Source organism: Uncinocarpus reesii, genomic scaffold, assembly GCF_000003515.1.
Source record: "Uncinocarpus reesii 1704 scaffold_3 genomic scaffold, whole genome shotgun sequence".
Taxonomy (NCBI): Eukaryota; Fungi; Ascomycota; class Eurotiomycetes; order Onygenales; family Onygenaceae; genus Uncinocarpus; species Uncinocarpus reesii.
Window position 1 is genome coordinate 715,740 of NW_003052498.1, and position 14,611 is coordinate 730,350.

At 51.5% G+C, this 14,611-nt stretch overlaps 5 protein-coding genes across 5 annotated transcripts; 3 read left to right on the top strand and 2 right to left on the bottom strand.

Moving 5' to 3' along the window:
• Nucleotides 1-292: 292 nt before the first annotated feature.
• On the bottom strand, nucleotides 293-1,440 carry UREG_05005 (uncharacterized protein; the record flags this gene model as incomplete). Its single annotated transcript, XM_002584270.1, has 2 exons — nucleotides 293-572; nucleotides 623-1,440. 2 exons carry the CDS (start codon nucleotides 1,438-1,440, stop codon nucleotides 293-295), a joined length of 1,098 nt encoding a protein of 365 aa, XP_002584316.1.
• Nucleotides 1,441-2,453: 1,013 nt separating this feature from the next.
• Nucleotides 2,454-3,947, top strand: UREG_05006 (uncharacterized protein; the record flags this gene model as incomplete). The annotated part of the gene is made up of 1 exon (XM_002584271.1): nucleotides 2,454-3,947. One exon carries the CDS (start codon nucleotides 2,454-2,456, stop codon nucleotides 3,945-3,947), a length of 1,494 nt encoding a protein of 497 aa, XP_002584317.1.
• Nucleotides 3,948-5,320: 1,373 nt separating this feature from the next.
• Nucleotides 5,321-5,965, top strand: UREG_05007 (uncharacterized protein; the record flags this gene model as incomplete). The annotated part of the gene is made up of 2 exons (XM_002584272.1): nucleotides 5,321-5,501; nucleotides 5,736-5,965. 2 exons carry the CDS (start codon nucleotides 5,321-5,323, stop codon nucleotides 5,963-5,965), a joined length of 411 nt encoding a protein of 136 aa, XP_002584318.1.
• A 1,103-nt stretch (nucleotides 5,966-7,068) lies between these two features.
• Nucleotides 7,069-8,326, bottom strand: UREG_05008 (uncharacterized protein; the record flags this gene model as incomplete). Its single annotated transcript, XM_002584273.1, has 3 exons — nucleotides 7,069-7,255; nucleotides 7,323-7,599; nucleotides 7,672-8,326. 3 exons carry the CDS (start codon nucleotides 8,324-8,326, stop codon nucleotides 7,069-7,071), a joined length of 1,119 nt encoding a protein of 372 aa, XP_002584319.1.
• A 5,130-nt stretch (nucleotides 8,327-13,456) lies between these two features.
• Nucleotides 13,457-14,323, top strand: UREG_05009 (uncharacterized protein; the record flags this gene model as incomplete). The annotated part of the gene is made up of 1 exon (XM_002584274.1): nucleotides 13,457-14,323. One exon carries the CDS (start codon nucleotides 13,457-13,459, stop codon nucleotides 14,321-14,323), a length of 867 nt encoding a protein of 288 aa, XP_002584320.1.
• Between the last annotated feature and the right edge of the window lie 288 nt (nucleotides 14,324-14,611).

Below are 14,611 nucleotides of genomic sequence, written 5' to 3' on the forward strand. Positions count from 1 at the left end.
AGAAAAGCACGGGTTCCAGAAACTAGCAGAGTATGAACATTCGAAGTAACAAGATGAGCAAAAGATAATTATACTACTCCTAACTCCGCAATGAACAGGGAGGCGGCGTCGGGCAAAAAAATGATACTGGGAATAAAACAAACAGTCTGACGAATATGTGTACCGTGTGAATTGACCGGAAACTGCCTGGATAACTCAAGGTATGTAGAGTTGCTTGGACCAGCCAAGCACCATGGCCCAAGCTTCTACAGAAAATAAAAGAAAGCCATTCGGCTTATGACAAACGGACTTTTCACCCACCGACCTGTCGATATTTATGATTCCATTGTGTTCGAAGAGCCATGTTGCTAGTTTGTTCGGTGACGAATTTGCTGTTTTCATTATTGAATTCCTTGCGACCCGCTCTGCGTTGTTTGATGCAGCAGAAGGCAATGATGGCCAGAATAAGGCCGACAAAAGCGGCAATGCCAATAAAGATACCTCCCTTTGTGCCTGCGGATAGTTCCGCCCATTTCTGCGATAGTGATTTTGGCGGGGGCTTGGTCGCCTCTTTCGAAACGTCCGACACTCCGCTACAACAAGTCAGCAATGAAAACTTTAGTTGATAGGCAGCGACACGTACTCTATGACCTTGATGCTTTGCCAGTCTCCTGAGTTGTCTCCATAAACGTACTCCTTTCCCTTATGGAAATCTTCGACCATCAACCGCTCGACGATCATAGTGTAGGGGCCATTGCTATAGTCCACTTTTCCACCGGCCCATTCAATGGTACCGGCCCTATTGCCTTCGTCTCCAGCAGGCCAGATGCCCAAGCGAACGGTTGACGGGGTTTGGGGGTAAAATTTGCCGCCTTCAGCTTCCTCATACTTGAGGGTGCGGATCAAGTTCTCATCAACCCACCATTCCAGCTTCTCGGCGGTCCAGAGAATGGTGTAGTTGTGGATTGAGTGCATGGGGTCATTAACGTCGTGCTTTTTTCCGCGATCGAAAGTGGTATCATTACCCTTGCCGAAATAATTGGTCTGGACGGAGCCCTGTTCAGAGCCTACCCATTCCCAGTCGATCTCGTCAAGGTCCTCGGACTGGATGACCACACTGCTGACGATCCCTTGCCCAGTTGCGGCCTTCATATGTACCTCAAGTCTGCCAAAGAAAATGTAAAAGTGCGACTGGATTGTGGGTGACTGAAGCCGTTCTCTAATGGTAAATTCACCACCCTTCTTTCCGTTGATAACTTCTCCCGCAGTGGTGTTCCAGACAGCAGGATTGAGGAGTCCGGTAAAATCATAGGTGTAGTTGGTGCCCAGTGCCGGGTTTGGTCTGCAGTCATCTCGTTCTAGAGGGTTGCACTCGGTCCATGTCTGGGCTATTGTCGGGGAGATGAGGCCAGCGATCAAGGCCAATAGCCAGACAACCGACACTCGTGTTGAGGTAGCCATGAGTAGTATATATGTATAAGCTGTGTTCAGAGTAACCGTTGATATATCGACGAAGCAAAAGGAGTGTTGCGGCGACGTTTCACAGCATAAACAATGCTGCGGAGGGAAGGAGCGAGTGTGGGTGGGTTCGAAAAAGGGAGTGACGATGATCGCTTTGGAAAGAACGACGTTTAGAGGGAAAGACCCCGCCAGGGGGAGAAAGAAGGGCCCACGGAAGGAAGGAGTGACTGGATGATATGTATTCAAAAGGAAAGTGCAAATTTTGAGGGAAGGAGCGTCTTTGAAACTGCAAAAGAAGGAGGAGCAGGAGGTTCCTGGCAGGGAAAGAGCATTTCTAGTTCAAATGAACCGGAGATCAAAAGGGATCAGGAAGGAACAGATCATTGCGGTTTCAGGTTTAGTGTAAACAACCGAGAGTTCGGCACCTAGGCCCGATTGGGGAAGGCGCTGGAATACCGCAGCCGATGTGCTCCACCCTGCTTGGCACGGGCCTGGCTGCAGATTAGCCCCTGGAGAGCTGTGACCCCTTTAAGCGCCACAATGGGCGCAGTGACTTGGCGAGTTCTAAGAATAAAGCTGGCTTCGGCCGTTGTCGATGAATGAGGTTCTCCGTAAATATACCCCGTACAGGAGGTTATCTGCCGCGGACGTGAATTACATTGCAACTGACCGTCGCTCTGATAAATCGACATCCATGCCCGGATAGTTAGCAGGGTTGGCGATGCTTCAGCGGGAGAACTCTGAAACAACGGGAGATCCTGAGAAATTGGAGGTCCGCGGTCATTGGTTGGATCACAGGAGAGAGAATCTCAATGCCAAGATTCAAATCATATCGAATGCCGGAGAATCAGTATCTCCGACCAAAGACAAACCAAGCAAACATCATCCGAAGCGGCACGTGAAAGAAGTCAACATCGAAGGCTAAAGCTCACTGTATGCAAGTCGAGCTTCTCGACTGAACCATGCCTACCATCTAGCTCGATATTGTATATTGGAGCGACAACTCCGCTGACATGCCTCCTCCTGCCTTTCCCTCCTCCAATCGCCGCATGACGGCGAACCCGCTCAAGCCAGCGAAAAGATACCGGCCTGGAAAACCCATAATTGACGAAAGAGAGTCGTCTGAAGAAGAGGAGGAAGAAGAAGAAGAACAAGAAACCATAGACGAACCGCAAAGGCCTGAACCACAGCAAGCCAAGAGGCCTCCGCCCCCGAAAGCGACATCCTTCCCGGCAATTGGCGCAAAGCAGATTACAAGTGGCGTGAGGGATGTGACAATTGAAGAAGACGAAGACGAGGAAGGCTTTGTGACGGAAGAGGAGCCAGAAGAGCCGAGCCAGCCCACCACAGCTCCTGGCCACAGGCCCGTACCTCCAATTGTTAGCGAAAGTGAACAGAGCTCAGAGGAGGAGGAAGAGTCGGATGAAGAAGAATCAAGCTCTGAAGATGAAGGCCCAAAACGAATGCTCCTTAGGCCAACATTCATTAAGAAAACTCAACGCAAAGAATCGGCGACTCCAGGCCCGGCTCTTGCGGCAACATCAGCCGCTGACGAAGACGAAGCCGTTCTTCGCAAAGCAAAGGTAGACACGCTGATTCGTGACGAATTGGAAAAGGAAGCGGCGTCACGAGCAGCGCAGAAAAAGTCGTGGGATGACGATGATGAAACTGGGGCCGGGGTTGAAGAGGGTAATATTGATGATACCGACGGCCTGGATCCCGCTGCAGAGCTTGCCGCTTGGAAATTACGTGAGTTGAAACGAGTCAAACGCGAACGCGAAGAAATCGAAACTGCCGAAAAGGAACGCGAAGAGATTGAACGACGCCGAAATCTCACGGCCGAGGAGAGAGAACGTGAAGATCGCGAGTATCTCGCCAAGCAAAAAGAGGAGCGAGAAGCAGGGAGAGGCAAGGCCGGCTTCATGCAGAAATACTTCCACAAGGGCGCATTCTTCCAGCCTGATTCTGAAAAGCATGGTTTGACAGAGAGAGATTTGATGGGCAGCAAGTACGTTGATGAGGTCCGAAATCGGGAGGCGTTACCACAATACCTACAGGTTCGAGATATGACGCGCATTGGGAGGAAGGGAAGAACAAAATATAAGGATCTACGAGCTGAAGATACCGGTCGCTGGGGCGTGGACGCCTATTACCGTTCTTCGGCTCCCGCCAATAGCTCCTCTCGCTTCGGGGTCACTGATGAGAGATTTTTACCTGACCGTGACAGGCCCTCTGGTCCCACGGGTGCAAATGCAAGCTCGGTAAGGGAACGAGACCGTCCAGCGCGACGAACAAGCCGAAGCCGGTCACCTCCAAGGCAAAGCTACAGACCTAGATCCCGGTCAGTGTCGCAAACCCGGCGGCGACGCCGTTCTCCGTCATACTCCAGATCTAGATCTCCTCCGAGAAGGGTTCGCGATAGGGATTATGATCGCAGCAGGCGGAAACGCAGTCCCTCGCCATACTCGGATCGGGAGAAGAGGAGACGAGTTGATGTCTCTGCGTGAATCGCATTTCACCTTGAATCTTTCCACTATATCTATATTATGTGCTGCATTTGCAAGGCGTTTTCAAACTTGACAATTGGATTAACCAAGCTAGTTAGCGGATCTCTTTCTGTACGCCGTACCCAATGCCGGTACCATGCCCGTTTTCAATGTCGTCCGAAAAATGAGACCTTATGTGCAAACGATGTAATCTTTTCCCGTCGATCCTACTCCATGTAACCGACTCAGTAATTCGGCTAAACGCTGCGTATACTCATTCAGAGGTCCTCACATAAAAAAATTCCCTGCCAGTCCTTTTCTATCCGTCGAAACTCGCGGGTCAAGAGATAACACCAAACCCCCTTTGACTAAGAAACGCACGCAACATCTACTTTACCCCAGCCCTCTCCAACATCTTCTCCCGCTCCATCACACTCTCCCCAAACCTCACCAAAAACACCGTGCGGCTCGGCCACATCTCATTCCCCTGATTATGCGCCGTCACCTTGGCCTCGAACCCACACCCGTCACACACCCCTTCGACAATCCCCGCCACAAACGCCGCACAGTTCAGCAGGCCCATCTCCTTGGGCACGGAGATGTACATGTTCGTCAGCGGGTCGTTGTCGGTGATCATGTATTCGTTTGGCGTGGAGGGGGAGACGGAGTGTTCGAGGGCGTCGGCGGGGCGGGAGAAGAGCAGACGCCAGAGCGGGCCGTGGATGAGTTGGAGGAGGGAGATGATGCGTAGGGGCCGGATGGGCTGGGTGGAGGAGGTGCTGGACGAGGAGGCTGTGAGGGTGCGGTAGAGTAGGAGATCGAGGAGCCGGAGGCCGAGGGGGTAGCCCTGTTCGTTGAGACTAGAGGCCATCACGAGTTCAAATCAGCGGCTTGCGTCCCCAAGCGTGTTCCCATATTCAAACAGTAGGATTCCAAAAAAGTAAAACAAACAAAAAAGAAGCAGAGCTCTGCCATACCGTCGTTCTAGGTCCTGCACCCCCGTCACCCGTCTCTGTGCATAGGTCACCATCTCCGCGAATAGGTACGCAAAGCCCGCTCGACTCGATTCGGCATTGCGGCTCCGGTTCAGGTTCCGATCGTATATCGTCTTGCGATTCGACGGGACACGTAGCCCCGCGGATCTCTCGAGAGGTTGTTGGGATATAGAGGGCAGTTGTTGGTGTTGCGGAGCTTGCTGCTTCTCGTCTCGGGGCTGGTTCAGGATTGCGCTCGTAGATGCAGCATGGACGTGTGACGGCGGAGGTCTTGCGGGGGCGCTCATCGTTCTGGAGAGGGGAGTTGAGCTTGGTGTGAATATCTGAGCGGGCGCTTTATTACTAGCTACCTATGTCGACAGGGAGAGCCGCGCTCTCACTAAAATGAAGCTCTTGAACATGGATGGAATGCCAAGCCACGTCACTTTCATCATTATCAACGATCGAGCCCTCCAATGCTCCATAATCAAACCGGACACAATATTCAAAGATAGCGTGCAAGACACTTTGGCCCGTTTCCCGTTATGTGTACATACGTTACACTTTGTCAAAACCATTACAATGATGCAAGTTGATGGATGTCCGTGATTACCAGTGAGGAGCAGTCCCATGGAATACGGACATCTCTGCTTCGTTTACTCCCGCGGCCTTGTGGGGGGGCGATTACATGTCGCAAGTCCCATGCTCCCTCCTCGTCTGACGATCTTAAAGAAGTGTCAGAACCGAAAGACGTTTTCGAAAAAGGGCGACGGTATTATTCCCCTTTTGTAGGACACCACGAGAATAACACAGCTAACAGTGATTCTTCTTTCAGGCCCCCGAGATCTCGATGCACAGCTGGAAACATATGGAATGATTGTCGCCGTTGCGTCCATTACAATAATCACAGCAGGAGGATTTTTGGCCGTAACTTATCTCAAGAACAGTTCTCCCACAGGGGCCCTCGATTACCTCCTCGCCCTGAAACCTGAAACAGGCTCATATGGTGGATATGTTTTCCATCGCGCCTCATACCCAGACCCAGGCGCCAGTCAAACGCTGTAACCAGTTCCTCTAAAAATATTTACAAGAATGGCGTACATAGCAGATAAACAGATGCAGGAGGGCAAACCAAGGCCGGGGATGGTTGTGTCTCAGTCGAGCGAGACTGGCGGTAGAAAAGAACCCTGATATCGTGATACGTAGGCAGGCAGATGGGGCAGGTCGCGGCGTGCTAATAGAGACCCTATCCTCTTCAGCTTGGATGCCTTTTGAGTGGGCAGCGCTATGTTTTGTTGGTAGCATCGTAGTGATAACTAAAGGCCGGGAGAATGATATATTGCATCAACTCTCTTCTCTCCTCTTTACCTGGACTTCGGTTTCTCCAAAGCAAGGGGCAATCCGCAGGATGGCCTCAATACCAACTACATAATTCGCTTGAATACTCGACCTAGCCGAAAAAGGCTCCTCTTCCACTGGAATGTTCCGACTGTGGTACAGGGCTAAGTACATGCATTCGCGAATCCCGCATCATGCATTGTCTGATCACACGCCCGTCCAACCCGTTGAACAAGTCCATCGCGCCAGACCATTTAAGAATTCTGCAAGATCGACAACGCGCTGCCGAGCGGCTAATCAACGCATTTACTTACTGGCTTCTCAAATCCTACACCGTGTACCGTGATTTCACAAGGGTACGCGCAACAGGGCCTGCGGCTCTAATGTACCATACATACCGTGCAGGTTACGTGCAGAGACTTGATATCCGGGTGAAGGCCATGCAGTGGGAAGAGACAGGCATATGCCGTTGCCACCTGTCGTGTCTCACGGACGAGGAGTGCTATGATATGCTGGTTTCTACTCCGTATTCGACTCCCAAGAAGAACCCAGTTCGAAACAATGTCTCACAGCCATCCCTTGTGCGTATATTTCAGATGGAGCCAGGATTGAAAGTAGCAATTTCAGCCGCTCGAGAATGAATACATGGGTTTCAGCCCCACTGGTATGTATAACGAGAATATCTTGGGAAAAGATCACCCTGAGGATCTGCTCCCGGGTTTCTCAAATATGCCTTGTACTGGTGATAGACCTCTGGACATGTCAGGAGCCCCAGAATCATCTTGGTACGCACATCCAACTCTGCCTTTTCAACTCTTCTCCAGGAACACTCAATTTCCACACTTTCCACAATACTTATCACGGCCCGTCGACCTCTGCTTTTCCCTCGTATTCCAATTCAACGTCCGAGAGATACTATCGATCCACTCATGACTTCGGCTATTCGTAGTCATCACATTCGCAAAGGGAAATCTCGATGCTGAGACCGTGACATAGTCTCCAGGTAAAAGTTCCACACTGTACTCATCCCCCAAAATCAGTCGAGTCCGCTCTGGAGATGGATTGCTGGCCCAAAACAACTCACCGTTCGCGGCCATCGAAACTCGCCCAGGAGCTGGTCCGGGCATCATACGGCACCCCGATCCGGAGCACGATGGTGTCGGGGAGTATGATCGGCCGGAAATTCAGAGTATGCGCGCAAATCGCGGTCAGGAGAATCACGGGGTTCTCTGGATGGCAGAGCGAGCCACCGGCTGCCAGGTTGTAGGCCGTGGATCCGGTGGGCGTGGCAACGCATACGCCATCTGCTTGGATAGATGTGAAAAACTCATCGTCTCCGAATATTTCCAGGGAGGACATGGCTGTTTATGAGAAAGTGTAAGCGATTTATATGCCGTTCAGATACCAGCAAAAGGCGGGACTTTGAGACGCACTTGGATTCGGTCCCCGATCGACAACAAGTTCATTCAAGATCTGAAATGTTTTATCTGGCATATGTGTTACATCGTCATCAGCTTCTTCCCCGAGAATCTCATCCACCAAGTCCCTCTGGCTACCCTTGGCGCGGTCCTTGGTTCGCATAACGGTGCATTCGAAGCGCAAGCGAAGGCTGACCGTGACACCCTCATGAAATGCCTTTTGTAACGTCTCCTGGTAATTTCCAAAATCAAACTTGGTGAGGAAACCAAGGGAGCCAAGGGAAAAGGAAAGCACTGGCGGAACAATCTGCTGGAATAGCCAGCTAGAGTAGAGAACAGTACCATCACCTCCAAGAGTGATGATGAAATCAATCAACTGCGGGCTCTGACGGATGAGATTCAGATCCCAATACTTCAGTCTGCCTTTTGCGGAGGGTTCATCGGCGAATATTCCAGCCACATCAAAATCTTGTTCTCCCTCCAGCCTCTTCTCAACGTAAACCGTGTATTGGGTCTCTCGAAGGTCGGAGAGGAGCCATCGAGTCACATCTCTCGTCAACTGCACGAGGCATTTATCTCGCGGCTTCGTCAGGAGAAAGACACTCTTCACACTGAGCTTCAACCTGATATTCCCCAACTTCCTGGACAGCGTCCTCACATTCCAGGCCATATCAGACAACTGCTTCTTCGTCAACAGCCTCGACTCCAAAACCGCGCCGTCCACGGCGCCCACATGCCCGACACCCTGCGCCGCATCTGCGACTTCACGGACGGCCTCCCGAAGCGGCTGCAGGTGCAGTTCTTTGGGTTTTCCGAGAAGCGAGTGGACGAAGCACGCCGCGTTGCTTGGGTGTTCGGCGTGGCGACAGGCGGGTCGAGGGGTATCAGCTGAGACCCAGGAGGATTTCCGTCGGTGTGTGGTATCGGTGCAAAAGGTCACCTGTTCTCGCAGAAACGAAACAAAAAAAGCAGAAAACGAGCGTTAGCGAGGGTTTTTCCCGGGCGATCGTCGAATTGAAACACACACACACACATCCCTCGGGGTTCAGGGCCACTGTACCTCGAGCCGCCGTTGACTGTCTGAATCTTCTTCAGACTCCTCCCGTGCAGCCTAAGTATAATGATAGGGTCTGGTTAATAAAATCACAAATTCTGTTTGGGAGCACGTTGAACGGGGGACCTGGGCCAGGGCAGCTCATCGAGTTCGGGGCGGAAAACGAATAGACGCTGCAGGGTTGCAAGGCACTCACCATGTCACGATGCAGTCGCGTATCCACGCCGAGAGGATTAGCCATAAAGAGTAAACAGCTAAGCGATAGCAGGGCAGATGGGATTTTTAGATTCGAATATTCTGAATGGCCCGAGCTTCTTGAGGTCCCTCTGTGAAGGGGTTGGGCTGCGTGGTGCGATGGACCGAGGGAGGCAACTGGGCGTCAACGCAGCTCGAGGCCAGGGTGCTGCCGTCATGGCAGGGCAGGGTGTGTGTGTGTGTGTCTCGCGTGCTCCTCTAACTATGGCGACTGCTTGTCAAATCACTCGGGAATGACGTGAATGCGTGGTGATGCTGTGAACTGGTTGCTGCTGGTGGTTCAAGCTCGCATCCAGCCTTAAGTGCATCGTTCACTACGTCATACCGGGATCAAAGCGATTCGGAAACTAATAATACAACAATAATACAAAGAAGCATGGGATGAGAGTGACTGATGATGCAGGCTGTTACGGAGAGCCGATCACACTCGCTCAATAAAATAATTATGGCATGGGGAAGTCTCTGGAGTCACTAAGTTATTATTGCCAGGATAAGAGCATATGAATGGTACCCTGACAAAAATAAAACGGGAAAAATCACCAAAAAATCATCATCTCTTCCACATGCCATCTGGATCGAGTGAAGCCCGCCCACAAACAAATCACAGTGCATGGATAGCATGTGCCATTCGTTTCGGCTGAGAAATCCGAGGAAAGCCGCCGGGCCGTTTCACCTAAACTGGTGGATAGCCGCATAATAATTAACTATCACATTTTGTTCTTCTTCTAGCATTGGCTTGGACAGGGCAGGGATCCTGGCGGCAACTGCGAAAGCTGTTGTGTCTCCAGCAATCATTATTATTGGGCGTTTGACCAGTCCGTATGGGTACTCCGTCCTCTACTTTTGCGGCATTCGTCGTACTCCGTCCGTGGTTGCGCAAAGGAAAATGCTTCAATGTCACGGCTAGAGCAGGCTAGCAGGGGTGCCCCAAAATAGCTTTGAGCGCCAGTCCAACAGAAAATGCGTGCTTTTGAAGATCCAAACAACCCATCTGGAGAAGTCTTGTCAGCAAGGGTGACGAATTGGAGGATCAATCACCCCAGCGGCTAATATTTCAAATCCAACCCCAGGACAAGTCAGACTGCAGGTGCGGTCTCGCCGCAATGTGATTGTCCATCCTCGCATTTGTGTATCCATCCACCAGCCAGAGTGTCAACAGTTGGTGTATCAAGGGCATGATCCCGTTAAGGGTCTGGGTAAGATCCGAATATTGCCTCGGATGCCCTTTGATTAACGATGGCCAGGACTTGAAATCGGGCAAACACGAGATCGCAACCTGCAGTTAATTTGCGCCGAAATTCTCCCTAGGGCGGCAAAGCGCACTGTGAAATCTCGATCTGATCGTAGTCCAATATAATCTTGAAACTGCATGTTGCCTAGTTCAATTAAAAAGACTGTTTGTCGTTCGACCCGGGTTCTGGTCGGTGACTCAAGTCAGGCAGATATATTCTGGTACAGAGCGAAAAGTTGCGCTGGCTGTGCGAGTTTCCGCGGCCTGGTTGTTGAGAGAAATGTGCCTGCCTTCAGCTGTGGGATCAGCAACGACCCTGCGTTACAGAAGTAGATTAATATTGGAGACAAGGTACGGAGTACAGAGAAAGGGTTCATCGTGGAGAGGACCAACACCGGCATTTCAAACAGGCCGGTGCGATTTGTCAAATGTTCCGGGCTGAAGAGCATGGGATATCATCTTAGGGACGAAGTATTTGCAGAGTTGAGAGACGAGAACGAGAGTCAACCCGGGATCAACCAATATTGAATCCAGAACAGGGCGTGACTCTGCCGCGGGCTTGCAACCTCGAAACTTGCCAACAGAAAAAAAAAATCTAATATCAAAATGACTGCATGTTAACTTGTCTCAAACTCGTGTCCCTCCGCCCAGGTATCATAATTTGCGATCAAAGTTTCGGGAAGACGTCTCTCAGGGATTTGAATGTTATGATTCTAGCGCAAGTCAAAAGAACATGCGGTTGGGACTGTGACGGCTGGTGCTGCTTCCTGCAGGTCGAAATCCATGGGCGGAATTGCTCTCCCGTTCCACCCAGCCGGGAAGAGAGAACGAGGAACTTTGGACTAATAACTAGCTAGTCGCTCGGCGGTTGCCCGGATGTCACACGATGATCTTGCTCTGTGCCAGCAAAGCAAGGGCCAAGGACTCGGGCAGCTGCACAATGAGCGAGCTCTTTCAGCAGGGAAAAGCACCGCGCAAGGTTGTCGTCTGGGGCTGCAAACGGCCTGCGACAAAGAATCTAGCCGGGTTGCACGATGATGGAGATCCGGAGAAGCCTCGGCGACAAGAGTGATTACGGCGGAGAACAAAAAGGCTGAGATGAGATGACGGACTCGTTTTCGGGATCTGGTTTGGCAGATCAGTCTCTTCGACGAGTGAACGACTTGTTCGTCTTTTTGGGTATAGGCTGTTGGTGGAACGGGCCATGAGTTGAGGGTTCCAGGGGCTGGGGCCGAGGAGCCAGTGTCGTCCCCATGATGCGGTGAGTTTTAGGCGATGGTTGCATTTGTGCTTGCTAGCTGGGCCACCCCGGCATCCATGAGGTTGTGGACAACATTCTCACGCTGCGATCATTGGCCTGTCCCGGGCCGTTTAGCCCTGAAAGGAGTGGCTGTTGCGCAACAACAGCTTCGAGACTGGCGGTTTCATCACGCTGTGGAGCAGCAACTGGGGAAATCTGCCCTTGAATTCTTCCTTTCTGACCTGTCTCGGCTGGATGCTGCGTGTCTGTGGCCCGAGCGCATCTGGTCGCCTCTTTGGGGATCTCGTCGAGCAACACGGCTCGAATCACCGGCTTCGCGATGCCCAACTCCACCTCCGCTAGTGATCACGATGATGTTTCGACCAGTGCCGAGCGACGTAATAATCGTTCAATATTGATAAAAAGGCCCTCTTTTGCCCCTCCAGCTCTTGGTGTCTGCCCCACAAGGCGGCGAGATTTGTCTTTGTTTTCTGAGTTTTCCCGATATTTGTTCTCTTCCAAAAAGAGTCATCACAGGAAAATAATGATCCCTCGGGTGGATGCGCAAAACAAGATCATCGGGTGTAACAGGTGTCTCGAGTCTCCAGAATCGACAACAAGCCCATTTCGGCGCTCAGGGCGATCTCCAGGAGGTCGGATTCAGACAAGGACCATCCACGGCATTCGACTCGTTGGTTACATTGGCCGTGCACAGGCAGAGCGAATGTCTGGATGTACTTAGTTACGAGGTTGCGCACATGGGAATTGCAGTCGATTGGTCACATGTATGGGAAAAAAACGTTCACAATGTGCATCCCGGCGTTGTCGATGCGATGCAGTGCGATCCAGCCTATTCTTGGATCTTCACTAGCAATTCATGGAGATGCAGCATCGTCATCGCTCCGCCAGTCTCGTGTGGCTTCGGGGCGATCCAGTCGATGTGATTTCTTGACTCTTTTCGCCGCCTCACACCCAAGCCAATAATTGGGATAATGTCTCCATCGTTACATCTGGCTCTCCCCCAAATCAGAAGTGGCCCTGATCCAACCACGATGGGCCCTGCACCAAGCTCGAAAACTGGCCCAGTCTGCCTGAGGATACAGAGCAGATTGTGGGAATCAAAAATACGGAAGATCCATGGTTTGTACATATGTAGGGGCAGGACGTCAAGGTCAAGGCCCTTCGTCTGAGCTACGATTGCCTGGACAACTCCACGAAATTGGGAGTTTCATCATTCATGCTCGTCGAAGCGTATTTGTTATTTAACTTCTCAGGCAGACTCGCCATGCAGGGCTCGGAAAATGGGGATCCAACCATGCTCAAACCCGCGCAGCTAAGTTAGCCGTCTAGTTCGGCATCGTCCACTGACTATCAGCAGCCCGGTCCCTGCAGGCGACGGTCCACTCAAGAGTTTTTATAGTTGAACCAACATTTTTCTTTTTCTTTTCTCCTAGCCTGCTCCCTCTGCGTTTTGCCCACAATCCTAGACAGCCTAGGCTCATGCATCTCCATCAACCATGATCATCCTTCCGCCCTGTCCCCGGGTCTGAGGGACCAGAGGACCCAGTCAGTGCAGAGCAGGCTGCTTTCTGGGGGTCATATTTTTCTTTTCTTCTGGAAGTTCGGCTTGTAACAAAATAGAATAATAATAACAGCTCCAATAAGAAATGTTAACCTTTTGCGACGGTTGTCTTTTTCTTCCCCCTTTGACGCCTGCAACCACTCCACCGTTCACATTGCTCGACTCCGTACTCCCCGTACACGGGCTGGAAATGATGTCCACTCCCAAGCAGCCGGTTGTCCCATGTTACGCATGCCAGCCGAAGAGTGTTTATCATTGTGAAGCAGCCCGCTAAACCTACATCACTATTAGCAGGATCAGATCCTACTACTACCTGTTCTTTGCCTTGCTTTCTCTCTTCGCTCCCTAGGCCTGTGATATCGACATAAAAAGGTCCACAGAGGATCTTTCACTTCTTTTTTTTTATTCGATTCCCATCCCTTCTTTCATTCAAACAACATGGCCCAGTTTGATAGAATGTCCGTTGACCTGGGCGGGAACTATGCCTTCGCGAACCCAACATATGTCGGCGGCCTGGCACGACGGCACCCGAGCCGCATCACCAAGCTTGCGAGCACGGGAAATAGCCCGCGGAACAATGGCAGAGGCGATATCAGATCCCGAAGCGGCTCTTGCCGCCGGTTTTCAGCGCAGGGCGATCAGCTCGCCGCGAGCTTCTACGCCGCTCTCCAGAAAGCAACGGCCTCGCACCATCTTCCAGTGGCCGACTGCCAGCCCCGTCCCTGCTACGCAGAACCCCAGATGCCTGGGACATGCAACAGTTTTGCAAAGTGGCCGCCTGCTGAGATGTCGAGTCTTGCTGGCCGGCAACCGTACGAACGCAACTCATTTCATCTGTCATTCCATGGCGATTTCCAGCAGCCGTGGGAGGAGGACCGGGAATCCGAACCGGAGTCGGACTGGCCAACATACATACCCATGGTCTCTTCGACTACGACACCCAACCTTCGACATTATGAACGTCCCACTCCGCAAAACACCACTGCAACCTCGTCGCCAGAACTCTTTTCATATCACCACGTTCCAGAACCAAAGACACCGCCATTCCTGGCGGCGGATGATGGCGCCAAATCGGATGAAGTCCTCGTCGGAGTGGGGCTGTATGATGAGCCTGTTGAAGCGATATCGTGGGAGGAATCGTCGTCGATGGAGAGTCACTTTGGGATCAGAACGAATCTCGATGGCCCGTTTCTTAAGCCTGCGCAGATTATCGGGAAGGGGCTGAAGCTGGAGGAAACTTTCAATCCGCCGCCTGTTGAAAGCGATGCGGAAGATGATTCGGAAGATGAGGCTTGTGGGGAGTGATAGTCCTCTGGACTTTGGGGGTTGGAAGATGCCCGTCACGGCGATATCGAGGCTGGATCTGGCCATTCCAATATTTGTACCACAACATGTTCATGTATATAGACCAAACATCATATATAATAGATAAACATAAATAACGAATATTTCCTTTTGGAATCACCGTCTTTCGTACATGTTCCTCTCTTCTCTGATGAAACCGGTGTATTGATTGGCAGACTCTCGACTAAGCATTTAGCCCGCAAAGTCTATCTTCCAAAATTCGTTGGGAATCGACTCGTGAACAAGTCC